The sequence below is a fragment of the Diplotaxodon limnothrissa genome, unplaced genomic scaffold (genome assembly GCF_057381915.1).
Source record: "Diplotaxodon limnothrissa isolate DT_005_m unplaced genomic scaffold, D_limnothrissa_male_GT1.1 unmapped_scaffold_4, whole genome shotgun sequence".
Taxonomy (NCBI): Eukaryota; Metazoa; Chordata; class Actinopteri; order Cichliformes; family Cichlidae; genus Diplotaxodon; species Diplotaxodon limnothrissa.
In genome coordinates this window covers 1912835-1932411 of record NW_028188558.1, presented here as the reverse complement: position 1 = coordinate 1932411, position 19577 = coordinate 1912835, and the positions used below count along the sequence as shown (strand labels likewise).

General features: G+C 42.0%; 2 protein-coding genes across 2 annotated transcripts; both read left to right on the top strand.

The window, feature by feature from the left end:
• The first annotated feature begins 4384 nt into the window (after nt 1–4384).
• LOC146606871 (uncharacterized) lies at nt 4385–12533 on the top strand. Its single transcript, XM_085349236.1, has 3 exons — nt 4385–4402; nt 10919–11515; nt 11841–12533. Exons 1-3 carry the CDS (start codon nt 4385–4387, stop codon nt 12531–12533), a joined length of 1308 nt encoding a protein of 435 aa, XP_085205362.1.
• Nucleotides 12534–14842: 2309 nt separating this feature from the next.
• Nucleotides 14843–16242, top strand: LOC146606870 (phospholipase D1-like). Its single transcript, XM_085349241.1, has 3 exons — nt 14843–15064; nt 15354–15602; nt 16026–16242. Exons 1-3 carry the CDS (start codon nt 14843–14845, stop codon nt 16077–16079), a joined length of 525 nt encoding a protein of 174 aa, XP_085205367.1. The 3' UTR covers nt 16080–16242.
• Nucleotides 16243–19577: the final 3335 nt, after the last annotated feature.

Sequence of the window (19577 nt, the reverse complement as noted above, 5' to 3'; positions counted from 1 at the left end):
GTTCAAAATAGTATCACAAAAATAGAATTTCCCTCATACAGTAAATTACTTATGCTGCATTAATCAAGCAGGAAGCTTCTCCCAATTTACCATTTTAACACTAAATTTATTGTCTGATCACTGGTTAGTCAAACCAGGATCTTTTTTTCCCCACAAAGGTTAAATTGTTGTCCTGCAACCTAGAGAGTCAATTTTTTTTTCTTTAGGATAAATTCAGTATTTGATAACAAGTGTCTGCTAAATTGACACTATTTTAACACTGATGAAAGATAACAAGCTAATTTTCATTGCATGGGTGTTTGTGTTATTAGGCAGGTCTAATGCATGTCTGTGGAGCTGCATCTCCAGCAGAGCATGTTCTTAAACCTGCCTTTCCTACACACTTCTCTGCTATTATTTAATCATTTCTTAACTAATGTGCTATGAGTCTTCATGAGTCATTTTGTGTTTGGAATTGTTAGTAGGGTTAATGCATGTTCTGCTTGTTTGTGTGATTTTGTATGTTTCTATTTGTTTCAGACTCCGTCTCAATTTTCCAACTTAAGCAGTCAGTTTTCTTTTCCCCAGGTTTGCTAACCCAAATTTTGATTTCCCACATTTAATAACAGCATTCCTCTGTGTTTCCACTTACTCTCACTCTGTTGTCCTCTCACTCTCTTGTCCTCTCCCACTTTCAACAGTCCACAGCCGGCAGTTCTCCTTCAGCTTTGTCCTGTGTTCCACTGTCTCTTCTTGCCATTTTACTCCACAGGTGGCAAATGTCAAACTCCAACAGTCTCCTCAGTTCTCCTCAAAAGTTTTCTTCACATACATAGTGAAGTTGCAGCTTGTTGGAAACACAGTGCCATTCATCCGATCAGTCAGGATGATGGGTTTGCTCTTCTTCTCTGGTGCTGTTTGTCCACATTGCTGCTGCTCACTGGGACTTTTTGTTCAGGACTTTGCTGCTGTCTCTTTATCTGCCATGTTATTGCTTTGGAGCTGCATTCCTTGTCTTCAGGGAGGTGTGAGCTTGCTTGTGAGGTTGAGAAACACATGGTGCTGTAAATAAGTCAGCCAGAAACTTGGCCTGAACGTTTCCAATGATGTTAAACTATAACTTTCTTCCGACCGCTGCATGTGGAAAATTGATTCAGGTCTGCTTTTCACCTGAAAGTGACAAACTAAGACATGTTCATTATCATCATCACTGCTTAATCAACACATCTCTCTCCCTCTCTCTCTCTCTGTGTTTGTGTGAACAATCCTTTCTTAAAAGCAGAAAATGACATTGTAGTTGTTTTTCGGCTGATCAACACGAAACCTTTTTCCTATGATTATTTTTCTTCGTCTACAATGTAATTTGTCTATTTTTCACTCTTTTTTTCCCTTTACAATAGCTTGTGATCCGCAAAATCACTGCTCTCACTCACAATCAGAGGCAATTACTTTTGCACAGTGCACAAAAACACTGTGATGTCAGACACATTCACACTCACTTTGTCATCTGCATAAATAAATCATATGGCTGGAGATATGTGCCATGGTGATCCATAGGCATGATCACACGTTTATTTAATTATTTTCAACCCAACAAAACAAATAAACAAAAACATGATGCTGATGCTATGAACACTCCACACACATGAGTCAAGATGCAGGAAAACTGCTCATGGAAACGCTGCACACTCCAGTTATCATATGTCTGTGAAGGTTCTCAGTCATCCAGGTCATCGTAGTCAAAGGAGCTTGCAAAGAAAAGCGTCTGGACTTCTTTAAGTTGCTTGAAGACGTTTCACCTCTCATCCGAGAAGCTTCTTCAGTTCTAAGGTCAAATGGTGGAGAGTCCCAGATATAAACCTAGTGGGAGTGACCCCGTGACCCCCACAGAGGGACAAAAGGACCCCCTGATGATCCTCTAATCACCTGAGCCAAGGTGTGAAATTGGGTGTGGGACCCAATCAGCCAGAGTTTCGTGTGTGTTAACACACACCCAGGAGTTGTTTGCTCAAACACTCTAAGAAATATCTGTGCTGTTAACACAGTTTCATGCTTCAAGAGACACTCTTTAAAGCCTCGTGCTTTGGCACAAACAGCTGGCTTTTCTTTCTCCCTCTTTTCAATGGCTTCCATCGTCAGCACTACATCAACGAAGAGGCCATCATCTGGTTTTCCAAAATGTCCAAAGATTTTCTGGAGGGCATCATGCTTGGCCCACCACCGTGTCTCACCTATTGGACTGAGGCGTCTGTGTCTTGTGTTTTTGGTTTGTTTCTCCCACAGATCAACCCTGTGATAGGACTCCTTGATGAACACAGCTATGTCATTAAGTAAATTAAAGAGTGATCCACTTTCAATGACACTTTGTGTTGTGTCAGCAATCACAAGATTAAGTATGTGTGCATAGCACCACACATGCACATGAGTTGGAGACTGGGCAGTCATGAGTGCTGAAAAGCCTTTGTACTGGCCCTGCATATTTGAAGCACCATCTGTTGCATTCCCAATGCACATGGCCTTGTCTAGATTCAGATGCTCTAAAACTCCGGAAAGCAAGTTTACAAAGTACTGCCCCGTGGATGCTTCGCACCTCACTATGGAGACAAGCCTCTCCTGCACAGACTCAGTAACATACCTGATGATTACTGAACACTGATCATAACCTGTGATGTCTTGGGTTGTGTCTAGCTGAACAGAAAACATCCCAGCTTTCTGGACATCACTGGCGATGCTCTCTTGAAGGAGATGGCCAAGTGCATCAATCACTGAGTTGACAGTTGTTTTGGAGAGTAGGGTGATGAGAGATCCTCTACCTCTTGATCCACTGGTCTGATGCAACTTCTTGCTTTTTTCAATGCAGTCATTCAAATGTTCTCCAAGGCACATATCATACTTGCCTAATAACACAATCAGTTCCAGAAAGTTACCATGATCGATGGTGTTATCACCTAAAGTGTATGCAGCCTCATTCTCCACATGCCTATAGCTGAGTCCCCTCTTCCCAAGTACTTTGATCACATCCACTATACGCTCTAAAACTTGCCGTCTCTTTTTCACTTGTGCTCTGTGAGCTGACAACTGACTGCCAGCAAACAAGCTCCTGATGTTGCCTTTTGAGCACCTTAAGAAAAAAGCTTCAGCACAGGTCTGGTGTGTATTGCTCTTTTCATGCTCCTCTGTGCGCAGGTGTATATGTCGCCAGTCACTCATGCCTGTTATAAATGTGCTGGTGTCAGTCAGCCTTGCAAATGCCAGACACACAAAGCAGAACAATAAATGGCGTTCTTTGCAATAAGTAAGCCACTTCCTGTTGGTGCCATCTTTACAGCTGAACACCCTCATCACAACTGCACTGCTACTGTTCTGCTGTGGGTGGTAATCTAAGAAGGCCTGTAATATGGCAGGTTCAGGGCGAGCAAAGTAATCGATGCCCTGGCTCTCTCTCTCCTGCTCTTCCATCTCTCTCTCCTGCTCTTCCATCTCTCTCTCTTGCTCCATCTCTCTCTCCTGCTCTTCCATCTCTCTCCCCTGCTCTTCCATCTCTCTCTCCTGCTCTTCCATCTCTCTGTCTTGCTCTTCCATCTCTCTCCCCTGCTCTTCCATCTCTCTCTCCTGCTCTTCCATCTCTCTCTCCTGCTCTTCCATCTCTCTCTCTTGCTCTTCCATCTCTCTCTCCTGCTCTTTTATTTCTCTCTCTTGCTTGCTCTCTCTCTCTTCCTTTTCCTAAATCCCTCGTTTTGCACAGTCCCTGACGTGCTCTCCGTTGTTGTTTCCCTGCTAATTTTAGCATCACACGGCACAGCTTCTGTATCACGTGGTATAAGGCTCCGCCCTTGTCATTTGTTGAGCAGGAAGAGTGAGCGCTTGTTTTCATGCAGAGTACGTCCCGGATCAAAATGTGAAGTTTTACAAATCACCACTTCTTTAGTGAATATCATTTCAGTCTCAGACAATCTCGTTTCTCTTACAGAGGTTGAATGCACCTTCTGCGGATGGCGGTACCACACAGTGTGCGTGGACTTCCCCTGCACAGAAGGCAACTACAAATGCTGTGAATGCTAAATAAAGAGAAACAAATGATCCCTGTTGTCTTTGCTTGATGATTGGTTTGAGTCTTGACAATCCACATTGCTGGCGTTGCATCTTTCAATGCCAGCAATGGCAGGTATCAGTGCTCAAACCTTTTGTGTTTGTTTCCAACAAGTTGCCCACCTCGGGAAACAAAAATGTGTTCTTTTACTTGTCAGATGAACATATGAGACACTTTGACTCTTCAGTGCAGTGTGGAGCCTAACAAAGATCTGTTTTGTGTCCCAGCTGATCAGCAGGAGGAGGAGAGTCTGACGGAGCAGCAGAGGAACATTTTCAGCTACTTGGACTCAGCTCAGCCACTACAGAGGAAACAATGAGCTCAACACAGAAGGTGACAGACAGAGCAGGACCATATGACCAAAGATATTTATCACCATATACATTTGAACATTTGCCATAACGATGTAGCTGACGATAGAATTGACACCAGACAAAATACTTTACAGCTGCACAACTTTATTAAAAACCCATCAATGTATTTTCACTGAAACAAGCAGCTGTTGTTTATGTGCATTAAAGTTATATAAAAATGTAACAGTGCAAATGCAAATTCCTCGCTGACAGTTTAACCAAAAGGCGTTTCCAGTGGAAACTGGCCGACACATCCTGAGCATAACCATGTATAATATCCAGTAAACTTCAGAAGAGGTTATACAGTCGTGGCCAAAAGGTTTGAGAATTGCATAAATATTGGAAGCTGGAGAAGTTGCTGCTTAAGTTTTTATAATAGCATTTTGCCTGCACTCCAGAATGTTATGAGGAGTGATCAGATGAACTGCATCGTCCTTCTTTGCCATGAAAACGAACTTAATCCCCAAAAAGCCTTACCGCTGCATTTCATTGCTGTCATCAAAGGACCTGCTGAGACCATTTCAGTGATCGTCTTCTTAACTCAGGTGAGAATGTTGGCGAGCACGAGGCTGGAGATCATCATGGCTGTATCCCGATTCAGGTTCTGCAGCTTTAAAGTCCTCAAGGGCCGCGTACTCAAAGACCGCTAAGGCCGAAGTGCGAGGCTCGTAGGCTCGTGAAATGGGACGTCTAGCCTCCGTCGCGCTGCCCAGGTTGCCTAGCAACCATGATACTAACAGCTGGAAACGTTTCATACAGCTTTGTTTGACAGAAATGAAGGAGAACATATTTAGTTCATTTGTTTCTACATGAGCTCTGTGTGATTTGATGAGTATCTGAGGCTGAGACCACAGGACTGTGAAACATGATTGTTGGGCTTCATTTCTGTGCTGAACAGTCGTTTAAGATTAGCTGTAAATAACAATTAGCTGATGTTGTTCATGAGACTAAAGTCACCTCACTGTGGTAATGTAAATATAATATGGCCAATATTATAGTTATTATATTAATCACTTCACTCACAGACAAGTATCTGTGACAGTGTGTATACAGATGTATCATATATAAGAGACAAATATTGTTCATTTAATATGTTGGTACTAAATGTGGCTCAGTGCTTACATATATGTGTAAAAAGCAAATGTAGGAGCTGTGATAACTGTGTCTGATAGAATGAAGAGTAGACTGATATATGAAATATTCCTTTATTGGGTGAGAAAATCAGACCATGTCATAACTGCTTTAAGTCACACAGAATAGATAAATTCAAATTCAAATTTTATTTGTCACGTACACAGTCATACACAGTATGATATGTAGTGAAATGCTTGGACAACTGCTCGTGACCTAAAGAAAACAAAAAAGGAAAAGGCTATGAATAAGATAGGAAATAAATATGAAAAATTAAAAAGGGTAAATTTAACTATGAAGGAATAAAATATAAATTAAGGTTAAAAATGAAATAACTGTACAACACACTGGGAAAGAATAAGATAAAATATATAAATTAAATTGAAAATAAAATAACTGTACAACAAAATACACAATATAGAACTATATAAGAATGTATGAACAAAATACACAAGAAGTATAAATAAATATATACACAATAACAGCAGCAGTGATTTAAGTGATGAAGTGAAAACAATGTCCAGAAAGTCCAGTGTGTGTGCAAGAACTGTATGTGTGGGTCAGTACTGTGTGGTGGTGTGATTGAGAGACCGTATCGCCTGCGGGAAGAAGCTCCTCCTCAGTCTCTCTGTGTTGGTCTTCAGGGAGCGGAATCGCTTTCCTGACCTCAACAGAGAGAACAGTCTGTTGTTGGGATGGCTGAGGTCCTTCACGATCTTCCTGGCCTTGGTCCAGCACCGCCTGCTGTAGATTGAGTGCAGGTCAGGGAGCTCGGAGCGGATGGTGCGCTCAGCTGACCGCACAACCCTCTGTAGCGCTCGTCTGTCCTGCATGGTGCTGTTCCCGAACCAGGTTAAGATGTTTCCCGTCAGGATGCTCTCTATGGTGCACGAGTAAAAGTTCCTGAGCACCTTGGAGGGCAGTTGGAAGTCTCTCAAGCGTCTGAGGTGGTAGAGACGCTGACGGGCCTTTTTCACCACGGTGTTGATGTGACAGGACCATGACAGGTCCTGCGTGATGTGAACTCCGAGGTATTTGAAGCTGTCCACTCTCTCCACTGGGCACTCGTTGATGACGGGGGTCTGGTAGTTCCTCTCCTGCTTAGTGCTGAAGTCCACTATCAGCTCCTTTGTCTTACTGACGTTTAGAAGGAGGTTGTTCCTCTGGCACCAGTTCTCCAGATTCCTAATCTCCTTCAGGTAGGCCGTTTCGTTGTTATCAGAGATCAGGCCCACCACGACGGTGTCGTCAGCAAACTTGATGATGGTGGTGGAGCTGGTAGTGGCCACACAGTCATATGTGTACAAAGAGTACAGCAGGGGGCTCAGAACACACCCCTGGGGGGCTCCAGTGCTGAGAGTGGTGGAGGCTGAGACATGTCCGCCCATCCTTACTGCCTGTGGTCTGCCAGTTAGGAAGTTGGAGATCCACTGACACATAGATGAGCTGAGTCCCAGATGCTCCAGCTTGGTGGTGAGTGTGGAGGGAATTATGGTATTAAATGCAGAGCTGTAGTCTATGAAGAGCATTTTAACATAATTCCCATTCTAGTGTCCAAGTGAGTGAGTGATGTGTGGAGGAGATGAGAGATGGCATCGTCTGTGGAACGATTTGGACGGTAAGCAAACTGTAGTGGGTCCAGTGTGTCTGGTAGTGAAGAAATGATGAAGTCTCTGACCAGGCGTTCAAAGCACTTCATCACTACTGAGGTGAGGGCTACAGGGCGATAGTCATTGAGAGAAGCAGGGTGGGGTTTCTTCGGGACAGGAACAATGATGGACTCTTTGAAGCATGTGGGGATCACCGACTGAGATAAAGAGATATTATAGTTACTATATTAATCACTTCACTCACAGACAAGTATCTGTGACAGTGTGTATATAGATGTATCATATATAAGAGACAAATATTGTTCATTTAATATGTTGGTACTAAATGTGGCTGAATGCTTACATATATGTGTAAAAAGCAAATGTACGAGCTGTGATAACTGTGTCTGATAGAATGAAGAGCAGACTGATATATGAAATATTCCTTTATTGGGTGAGAAAATCAGACCATGTCATAACTGCTGTAAGTCACACAGAATAGATATCAGAGCCTTAAACAGGCTGACTTCTGCTAAATGGGTCAAACTGGGCAGAAAGTCTACAAACACATAACATCCTTATAGAATATGATGTAACACTTGTTAAGGTTCAAAATTGAGGAAGGAGAGTACAAACCACCCATGGTCCAGAAGCTCTTGGTCAAACAATGATTTTTAATGAATACACACGTGTGGGAAGACAACTCTGTACGCAGACAGCAATTAGTCTTCAACTTAATCAAAGCATGAACAGATATTTTATAGCATCAGGGTTTGATTTACTGACGCCCCTTCATGCGTCACAGATACATTTTATACATAGATCAGATCAACACCACAATGACTTTTAACCCAGAAGATCATCTTCTATTTTCATGGATGGTACTTTCCGTTCTTGTCTTAAAGTGAATTGTTCCTCTTTCTTGCCGAGACATGACTAATCTCTCCTCTAAATAAATCTAACTCGTGTGTGTGTGTGTGTGTGTGTGTGTGTGTGTGTGTGTGTGTGTTGACCTCACATGCTCTTTGTGTCACCTCTTCACCTACTAACTGTCTGTGTCTCGTCCTCAAATGCTCTTTCTCAATTCACCTGTTGCACTTCTGACCTTTCACCAGACCAGAGGCTCACTGAGACTATGTGTATGTCTTCTACTACATAAATGTTTTAACCAAGAACCTCTACTTAAAACCTTAATATGAAATGACCTGATATATAAGTGTTTTGTAAGCATGTATTGCAATTCCTTCTATGTTCTAGTTTTCCCTCAGCATGTATCACCTGAACAGTCACGTCAGTGAAGCTTAAGACCTTTAAAGAACCTGAACATCAACTCAAATAAGCACAGATATGCATTGTGTACACAATAGTTATAACTGCATCTGAAATACAAAATTAACATCATCATAAACATCTTAAGGCCATCTTAAAGCTATCTGTTACATTGTCAAAGCAATGATCATACTGCAGATTATATTATTAATGCAATGGTAATAATGATGATTATTTAACAATAGCAGTAAAATAATTTCCCTGCTCCACACACTATAGATCAACTTAGCTCAGAATATATAAAGCATATAAACAGTTACAGCAATATGATGCAACAAACACAGCAGCTACTGATCCAAAATACTCAAAGCTTCATAGAACTGAAACCAACATTTATTTTAGCTCCATTCTGCTGCTGATACAGACTTTAGGTTTCTGAACATTAAACTTGTTGCTGCCTTTCATAGTGTGTAACTTGAAGGCCCTGAGTACTTTCTCCCACACTGAAAACACTGGGATGATCACATTATTTGAACATTACCTAATAAGACTGATTCAGCACAGACAGTTATGTTAAACTTTCCTAGCAGTCCTTCACAAACAGGGAACAGTCTGTCTATTCTCTCCATCTGTCAGCTGCTGCTGGCTCTTCCTCCTCCTCTTCCTCACACACTGCTGAGTTTGTCCTGGTGGATCATCAGGGCTGCAAAGCCTCACAGATGATGTGCAGCAGTGGCTCCCTCAGTCTGTCCTCACTCTGGACACTTGCAGTCGTCACACATGGAAATCAAATGTGTGATAAGCTGCAGGATTCAAACACAAGTGTAACTTATAAACACATGTTCATACTTTTATTCCACAATCAGAGAGAAAGAAACAGAGAGAGAGTGCAGGACAGACAGACAGGTGACAGTCTCAGGTGTACACACTGCTACACAACAGCAGCAGAGAAGCAGGATTTAGTGTTTGTGTTATTACGAGTGTAAACAAGAAGAGTTCCAGATGGTGCAGTGGACACATGTGTGACTGCTGTGATTAAAGCATCTTTCTTTCAGCTTAACGAGTGAACCGTCAGCTCGTTCAAACACACGTTAAAGTGCGTTTGGCTCGACACCACCGAACAGAGGCAGCAATATAACACAGCTAACATTAACAGTGCAGTGAATCCTGCTTGTGCCGTGATGTTCAGGACTGCAAACCGAGCAGCATCACTGACTTTCAGCTTGTTGTGTTTGTGGATATATGACTGACTTTAATTATCCACAAAATCATCACATTCTCTGTCAGATTAAGGTCGACTATTGAACGGCGTATATTTTAAAGGCTTTAAAACCAAGTTAACGCTGAAAGTACAAACATCACTAATGTCACATAACTCTGCCGACAAGGCATAGCTATGGCTATGAAATGCTCTTTGTGTATCACTTCTTCATTATGAAAGATGTCATTAATGCACTAGTAATGTCTCATCTGGAGTATTGTTCAATCATTTGGTCAGCAGCTAATGAGACAGATCTTAACAGACTTCAGTTAGTCCAGAATAAGGTGTCCAGATTAGTGTGAAGATGTTCATACTATACTAATATTGATCAAATGCATAATAACCTTTCTTGGCTTCCTGTACAGGCTAAAATATTCTATGGCTTACTTGTAGTTCTAAAGAAAGCAATTCTGTTAAACACACCACATTTATTCTGCTCAGCTGCAGTATCCAGATGAAATACATCATCATATTACACAGTTTTCAACAAGCTGCAATTTAGTAAATGCTCGAGTTAAAAGTAACGTTTTGTAAAACTGTTACATTTAGAGCAACTTTTAAGTGGAATAAGTTGCCTTAAAAAATTAGAGAATTATTCAAAACTTCAATGAACACTTAAAAGCCGATTTACAGAGCTTTTAGTTGTTGTAAATATTGTAAGACATGATTTGTTTTAGAAATTTGTGTAATGTGCCTCAATGTTATTGATATTATTATTATTGATTGCTTATATTTGAACAATTGTGAAACCTCACTGTGGATGTAAGAGTGAAATTATGTGGATATCTTGAATCCACTTTATTGTGTAATATTTTATGTGAGTATTTGACGGAAGACGAGCAACATCTGTTGTGGAAGCTAACGGGGTTCCTTTAGAATAAACAAACATAGGATTTATTATCACTGAATAATTCTGTATAAATCTATACAAATTATAGAAATATGTAATAGGAACCAACAAAATAATCTAAATTATAAAATAATGTGTGTGTGTGTGTGTGTGTGTGTGTGTGTGTGTGTGTGTGTGTGTGTGATTTTAGTGTTTGAACAGTCATGAATTATCTTTAACAGCAGGTTGGATGTAATGTGTTAGAACTACCAGCAGGTGGGGATAAGAGACCTTTAAGGTGTTTGGTGCCACGCTCCACCTTCAGGTTTAAAACTAGTGTTAATGGAGTTTGAAGGTTGAGTTTGTTCCACGACTGCATTTCACTCACTGCCTCTGTTTGTATCTCTGTCACTGCAGGACCAACATGGAGCCAGAAGTCAGCGCTCTCAGGAGGCCGACAAACCTCACAGAAGAAAGGGAGAGAAAAAACACACCTGTGACGAGTGTGGGAAGGGTTTTACTCTGAGGGCTAAACTAAAACGGCATCAGGTCATCCACACTGGAGAGAGACCGTTCAGCTGTGACTTGTGTGGAAAGTCTTTTTCCTTGAAGGGTCACCTAAAAACACACCAACTCATCCACAGTGGAGTTAAAGCGTACAGCTGTGATCAGTGTGGCAGAGCTTTTACTCACAGTAGCCACTTACAGAGTCATCTAGTTACCCACTCTGGAATTAAGCCATACAGCTGTGACATCTGTGGAAAAACTTTCAGCCGGAGAGGGAACCGAAATATACACCTACGCATTCACACCAGACATGATGTGTACTGCTGTGAACAGTGTGGCAAACAGTTTACAACAGACGCACACTTACAACGACACATGTTTACCCACACTGAGGAGAGACCTTATCAATGTGACCTGTGTGAGAAGACTTTTAAAGCTCCACATCACCTGAGACAACACCAACAGATCCACACCAGAAAGAGACTCTACAAGTGCAGCTACTGTGAGGTATGTATTTATATTGTTATCTTGTCATTTTAGCCTGACTGTTTGGAACAACTCTGCTCATTAAACTGTGTTAGCATGTTAGCAATTCTACTGCATGGAAAAGCAGCTCTGAGTGATTATTCAGATTTTCCTTTCAGTTATGATTTTAGTATTACTGTAGTATTATGGTGGTAGTATTGTAGTTATTGCAGCCCAGTAAACTGAGTGTGTTAACTGAAACAGTCAAATGTAGTTGGACGTCTGCAGAGATGCTCTTTATTTCAGGCGACGTTCAGGATACAAATGTTGAAGGACTGACTTACACTGTCTTTGTGTCTTTGTTTAGAAGCAGAGCGACACAGATGGATCCAGTTCTCAACCCTGTCATCACTGTGGTGGTGGGAAAGACTTTCATTGTGACCTCTGTGGAAAAACTTTCAGTTGGCAAAAGACCCTAAAAGTACATCAACGTAGACACACTGGAGACAAACTGAAATACTGCAAAGAATGTGGGAGAAGCTTCACCACACCAAGTGAGTTAAAACGACATGAACTGATTCACAGTGGGGTTAAAAAGCACCTCTGTGATCAGTGTGGGTCATCCTTCACCACTGTAAGGGACCTTAAATCACACAAACGAGTCCACACAGGAGAGAAACCACACAAGTGCAGACACTGTGAGAGAAGCTTCTCACAGTCAGGTAGTCGTAACATTCATGAACGTGCACACATGGAAGGAAACTACAGCTGTGACCAGTGTGACAAGAGCTTCAGGAATCTCAGTTCATACTCTGCACACAAACGATCCCACGTTACTAATAAACTGTTTCACTGTTACCAATGTGCCCAAACATTCACCTCATTGTCTGCTCTGTGCAAACATCAGCGCGATCACTCAGGGCTGAAATCACTCCCATCACTGGATCACAGTGAATCTGAAGACACAGAAAGATCCTCTGGTTTCTGTGTCAGACTCAAAAAGCTTGAGATCAGGCTCCACAGAGTTCAGATAGAATCATTTAAACTTGTGTTGAACTGAACTGGTTGCTGGGCTGAACTTCTACATAATACAGATCTACATGGGATCTTCTTTTCTGTTGTTTTACTGAGTCAGTTTTGTCCTTTTTTCTCTGTCCTGGTTTTGCTCGTCTGTAAATGATTGAAACTCAGTCAAATAGTTCATTGTTCTCCAGCAAAACGTTTTGGAAACTCATGTTTAACCTTTAAAACTCTGACATGTTTTAGCACACAAGGCTTCATCGGGGAGTTCACTCATGATTGGACCATGAGAACAGTTCTTTCAAAGAGTCTTGGAGATGTTTGATGTTTCTGTTTTTCTGAAACCACCTGAAAGAAAAACTATTTTTCTTGTTTTATGTAGTGTGGAAGTTTTTAATGTTTCTTCATCTGTGATGTTCTTGAATGTGTTCACGTGAAGATGGTACAAATAAACTGTCCTTTCAGCTTTAGCTCCTAATTTATTCATTATTTATGGATGTAGCACAGCAGCCGTCTCTTGATTAACACATGGAGGGCTCGGGATCTGATGGTGTCGTCTCCCTAATTTGCCCACTCAGTAAATCTCACTCATGGCCAAGAAATTGAAATAAACCTTGTTTCCCTGCTGGATAGTGATCCACTGTAACTCTGCTCCTCCTTCCTGTTTAGGATTTCTGTGGCTGAAGTAAAATTCCCTCCATCCATCACTTATCCCAGCTAACCCAAAGTGAAATAAAGTTTTGCTCGTCTTAAAAAAGCATTACTGATGATGATGATGATTTATATAAAATGCATATAGCAACAGTAGCACTTTAGTTTGGACTTTATGATTTCTGTAACTGGAAAATATTATTTTGTTTAAAGACAGAAGTGACCGCATAGTTGCAACATCAAAGGGAAATATTAATTAATTAGCATCAAGTATATTTGTTGCTTAAGCGTTTGCACTATAACTTAAGTAGGATTATAACTTTTAAGGAAGCAAAGATTTCAGATATTTAGTTCACTGTTTCAGTTATTTTATATGAAATTAAAACATTTACGTTGGTCAAATATGATGCTCTAAATCAAATAAAAGTTTGAAAATAAATGATGTATTTTTAAATGCTGCAACAAATGTTCACAAAAAGTAACTATAATTAAAACCAGTTAAACAAAATCAAATGTTTGAATCATGCTTAACCAAATGCCAGGCTGGAGAGCTGAACCTAAAGTATACGTAGAAAGTTTTCAACATGTGAGCAGTTTTTAATGTTTTTATCACATATAAATGTCACAGCAGTGGGTCCTGGCCCAATGCTTTGTGTTTTTGGTTTTCTTTGACTCTTGTTTTTCTTGGTTTTTGTTCTTCTTATTTATCAGTGTGGTGGGGCGTGGTCTGCGGTGCCATGCGGACGCACCTGCACGGCATCCGCAATCACGCCCGCCGTGTTAAAACACGGGGACTCAGGGGTTGGTGGTTGTGTGGTGTGACGTCTGAGGTGGCAGCGAGGCTGGACTAGCCAGCCCGCCGACCCCCGGCCTAGCGGGGCTGTCCCGCTCCTCTGCCTCCAACTCCGGCTGCCCTGGAGCAGGGACCTCCGTCTCCTCGCACAGCTGCTCCGCCACCGCCTCCGCCACTCCCGTTTGGAGCGGCTCCCCGCACTGCGCCTCTGCCCCCAGCAGGCACAGCCCCTCGTCCACCTCTTGGTGGAGCGACTCCTCTGCCTCCGGCAGGTATAGACCCTCGCCCGCCTCATCCTCGGCCTCCGATTGGAGCGGCTCCTCCACCGCTCCCGGCAGGAGCAGCCCTTCACCCGGCTGCTCCTCCTTAGTTTCTGTTCCCGTGTCCCACGTTTCATCGTTTCATGTCGAGTCAGCCCTGTCTCTCTGTTTCCTGTGTCTCCCCAGTCAGCCCCGCCTCCCTCGGGCACTCATGTGTGATACAGAGTAATAAACCTGACTACATTTGCTACACTCTCTTTATTACCTGTTACTTTAAAATTCATACACTAATTATGTCTGCCCATCTCTCTAATGTGAAGGTCAAAGGTCAACATCCCAGTGACATAAGAATAATCCCAAAGGGGCAAAGGCAGCGGTTAATTTAGCACATTTAGCATTAAGGGTACAGCAAGGATATACTTTTACTTATTGTGGCAGGGGTGTGGTCTCTGGCCTGCTGCAGTGGAGGCTGGTGGCGGGACGTTGGACGGCACAGGTGAGGGTGATGGAGCTCATGACTCTCCCCTTTATAGTGACGGAGGAGACTGGCGTGGGGGAAGCGTGTAGTGGAGGAAGCCGAGGAGAGAGCTGGTTTCTGGCTACAAAGACGGCGTCAAACCAGAAAAGATTGCTCGTGGTCAAATAATGTGTCAATCACCTGTGAATCAAACTGTGTGTGGCTCAGTTCATGTCACAGTGTTGTTTAGTATATCTTCACTTGTCTCACTCTCCTTCTGTTCTGTCCATCAGGACGATCCTCAGCGCTTACACAGATCCTCCATCGATGTTTTGGATCCAATCAGTGATCAGTTCTACGAGGAGGCCTGGATGTTCACCAGCGCTCGCTACACCTCCATCTACCAGAAGGTGAGTGTACTCCTTTGTACTCAGATTAACATTTTACTTCTTAAAATACATTTTCATATATGAGCTTTCTATTATTTCATGGCCATTTAATCAATATTAAAATTACAAGCATATCAACAAAGGTCAAGCTGGTTTTTTCCACTTGCTGTCACACAGTCATGGAGGAATACAATAAATACATAATCAGTCATAGATCCTGAACAATGACATTAAAAGAAAGTCTGTGGCTCTAAAAACTAAACAGTATAAAGACATGCTCCAAGCTGCTGTTTCTCTCCTACTCCTCTAGGTTTTCCACTGTCGGCCATCCAGCGATGCTGGAGGGCTACCTGGCCAATGCTGGCCTACACAAAGAGGTCCCGGCTCGGAGGAGCTGAAGAAGATCCTTGCCTTCCTCGTCAGTTTCCTCTTCAGTTCCTATCCCAACAAAACCTTCTTGCACCTATTAGCTCCAAAGAGGCTATGGTGCCCGTGGAGGTCTGGACCTGAGGCCTGTGCTCATCACGTGGATAGAAAACACTCTGACACCATTCTGGAGGTCTGATGGGACTCTGACCAAAACACAGATGAAATAAAACTTGTGGCTGGAGCTTTTAAAATGACTTTTTCACCTCATAGATTAATGCTCATGATTGCATGTTAGCAAGACAGCATCTCCCCAAGGTGAAACTCTCAGGAGACATTTACTCTTAAACTGTAATCTGGTTGAGACTACTTGAGGAGATCTTAGTAGCGAGTATGTGGATTTAGTCTCTTCACCAACAGCAGACAGACCCATGCCAAGAAAGCAGACATGTTCTCAAAGAAAGCCGAGAGCAGAGATTGGAAAAAGCTAAAAAGAAAAAGCTGCAGCTTCAGACGACTATCTGCCTGTAAGGCTGAAAAAGTCCAGTTACGCTCTATTTTGGAAAAGCTCCCAGTTTTGGTAACCTGGACTTTTATTTCCCCTCTTCTGCTACAGATGTTGACTGTGACCTCAGAGGCCAACTGGACCACACAGCTGCAGCAGGAGTGAGGGAGAGGAGTCTTCATCCAGCTTCAAAGAAAACATCCAGGTAAAGTGACGTGGATCAGCGGATAAAGCCGTCTCCACTTTCAAAGGAGATCCTCTGAGAGAGAGACTCTCTGAGCCATTTTAGCCTCAAATTATAGGACTTTATAGTACAGCAACACTTTTAAAGGACAAAAATAAGATAAACTGTGACTGTAATACAAACAAAGTATTGCATGTGTTTTTAAAAGTGTTCCTCCGATGGGCAGGATATCACTATTAGACTGTCCCACCAGCCAACTTCAACAAGAGACCACAGCAGCATTCAGTGATCAGCACAGATGTTCCTCTAACACTCAGCATCTGATCCCTGTTGGTCTGTGTGCTTCTGCTTTTGCTCAGTTAGAAACCCTGCAGCAACCCGACCCAAAACTGTGTCTTCTTGTTGGCCTCAACGTTGAAGTGTCAAACGTCCAACATCTGGAAAGGAAACCACGCCAGTGTACTGTGATGTTTCACCAACATGTGGCAGACGCTGGTCCTGCCTTTCATGCTGACATCAGCAGAGAGCCCCGCCTACCTCAAAGCCTCCCCTGTCATGTATTGATCAGGATGATTATGAAGATGAGCGAGTGCAAATAAGACTGTAAAAGTCCACGAGCAGAATGTTTGGATGCTTTCTAATGATTCATGAATATCATGAGAGTGTTTGTGTGTTTTGTCTTTTCTTTGCTGACGTTTGTTACTAACAAAGACAATTTACGCTCTGTGTGTGTTTTCATCCTTACCAGCCGCACTCTAACTGCAATGAAGGAAACAAACTGTAGAAATGGTCGACTCAGTGACTTCATAAAATATTGAAGTGGTTCAGGTAGAGCCAGTTTTTAAATGACCATGAACACTGAGCGTATTGTATCTGTACAGCATGTTTTTCTATTAGACAGATTTGTAACAGAGGCCTTGCTCTCAGTAAGTTTGAAATCCTTTTCTGATTTCTTTTGTAATCTCTGATCTTTGTGTATCCTGCTCAGTTTGCATGCTGCCTGTAGGAGTTTCTGTCTTTGTATTTGAAGAGAATTCATTGAATATACTCAGCTGCTTCCCTTTGGTGCCTCACACATCACTGAAGTTTTTCAGTGTCCAGTTATTTGTTTTTAATAGCTGTTTGAATTCTCTGTATGTTTGACCCTGTAGACTGTTTAATGGACTGCTCGTCTTCCTGTTTGTAACCACTGCCTGTTTAGGACTAAAGATTTGGATTTTTGACTTTAACACAGCCTCTGCGTGTCGTCCCTTTGTGTCCTCGTCCTCTGTGAATGTGTCACAGATGTTTCCATGATAATAACACAGCTTTCCCACAGTGGCTTGCAGCAGCATTTATTCACAGCACATTTGAGAAAGGTTCAGATTAACTCGATGAGTTTATATTCAGAATGATTCTGACAGTGGGCCACTGTGAATTGTGATCTTTCATCAGGTCAATGTTTAAGTTCAGTATTTCAAAGCAGGAGCTATGAACAGTCATCATGTTGGCATTAGAATTATTATTATTAATCATTATTAATAATGTCGTTACTCATGTATAACTTTGATTAGTATACATGAATTTTATCAATAGTAAAAATAATGAATAATTCATGTATAACTTTTATTGTGTTTTGTATATTAATTATATTTAAATAGAGATGTTGACCCTGTCTCTACAGTAGCATCAGTGTAACATACATTATTGGTCCAAGCTGTCATAAATGGGGAGCCTGATCCTTTATTATGAAAACATGACGAGTATTTTTCTTGTCAGTTGGGAAGAAGTTGGTCTTTTTTTCCTTCTTTTTGCTCAGTTTGTCTTTTCTTTGATAATTGAAACTCTGATCAAACCTACTCATGTTCACAGCATGTAAAAGCAGCTGACAGTCCGTGGCATTGTTGTTTGTAGAGGTGCAGTGTAGTGGGAGCATAAATCAAAAGAAAACAGTAACATTTATGTAATAAAACATCTGAATGAAAATGAACAGGCCCTTTATGAACTTCAAAGGGATCTGAAAACAACACTTTTTAAAAGAGTATCTTGGGGTGTAGGTGGTCAAAATAGAAAACTGAGCTGAGACTCTAAGTTCAATCCATCCATTGGTTTTTACTTAGGAGGAAGAAATGTCAGGCTGGTGCAGGCTGGTTAGGTGCATGTGGTTATCTTTACCTAAATGAGTTCACTTTGTGGCTGCCAGGTTGGGCAGAAGTACCTGTCCCCTGTTAGGCTTAGCAAGGTTCTCCAGGAGTTTCTCCATGGGTAGAGCTTCTAGCTCCTCCAGCACATCTGTGGCCGTGCAGGCTGCCACTTTCTTGGTTGTTCTTTTTACCTCACTGGTGGATGAGCTGCAATGGTCTCCATTTGTCCCATATGTGTTTACTTCTTCTTCTTCTTTTGCATATTAAACACATTATTCTGTTTCTATGTATTTGCTATGATTTGCTATTTGTTAAGTAACATTGCTTCACTCACTATGCCGGGTTTGTGTGTGGAAGCATTCAGTTGCTGGCAAATCAAACATTCTGCAAATGAAGCTGAATACTCAGTTACATGTTTCTTTACATTTTATTATGTTACAGATTAAGTCATTTGTTCTTACTTTGTTTGTCTTTTCAGTCTTCATGAGGGTCAGGTGTGGGGAAACGCCCGCCCGGCATTTCCTCATTTTAAAGTCCTGCTGATGTCACACATGACATCAGCAGGTCAAACCAAGTGGAGGGGTTTGTTTGTCCATAGAGATGCTTCCTTTTGTTTGTTTTAAGGTTTAAATGGATTTGTTGAATGTGTTTCTTTTCATCAATACTGCCATTTAGTTGTGTAAATGTGCATGTTAGAAGTGTGAAGAGGTTTTGTGTTTAGAAATGTATAGAAACCAATCATTTCCTGACAGCATGTCTGATGGAAATAAGTGCAGATTATGTATGAAGTCTAACTGCACACAGTAACTGTGTTACAATAAGGACTTAACAGCGCCCTCTGCTGGAGTGTTTCAGTACTGCGTTAACTAGAATACACCACCTCCTCCTCACACCACCTGCTACAGCTCTACTCTTCTATGACTACAGTCATCCACAGCACTGATGTGAGGTCACATGGTTCATATGTAAGGAGCACAGCTGACCTCAGGTCAGTTTAATGACTGTGAGCAGCAGCTGTGTTATTGTCACTGTGACAGGGAGACACTCTCAGACACAGCGCTCATGTCAGCTTGTTCTCATGCAGGAGGATCAGGAGCTCCATGTTTGTCTTTCTGTTTGAATCATGATGTGTTTGTGCCATCAGAGTCTGTCATGAGTACTCAGGGTTTCACAGCAGCTCTTCTGGATGCTGACGAGGACTCCAACCTCATGTTTCACCTCTCTGAGCTTCTGATGTCTGTGAACACTCGTGTTTCTTCTCTGGGCTCATCTGGACAAAAACACCTTTCTGTGTTTGGCTGCAGCCTCATTCTGACTGACAGGAAGTGTGTTATCCATGAGCTGCACTTCTGTGAG

Bases quoted from the DNA above. Each gene is read 5' to 3' on its own strand.
- LOC146606871 (XM_085349236.1), top strand. The intron at 11,516-11,840 runs GTATGTATTTAT...GTCTTTGTTTAG, and splicing joins ACAAGTGCAGCTACTGTGAG to AAGCAGAGCGACACAGATGG.
- LOC146606870 (XM_085349241.1), top strand. From the start codon at position 14,843: ATGTGTCAATCACCTGTGAATCAAACTGTGTGTGGCTCAGTTCATGTC. The intron at 15,065-15,353 runs GTGAGTGTACTC...CTACTCCTCTAG, and splicing joins ACACCTCCATCTACCAGAAG to GTTTTCCACTGTCGGCCATC. The intron at 15,603-16,025 runs GTCTGATGGGAC...CTTCTGCTACAG, and splicing joins ACTCTGACACCATTCTGGAG to ATGTTGACTGTGACCTCAGA.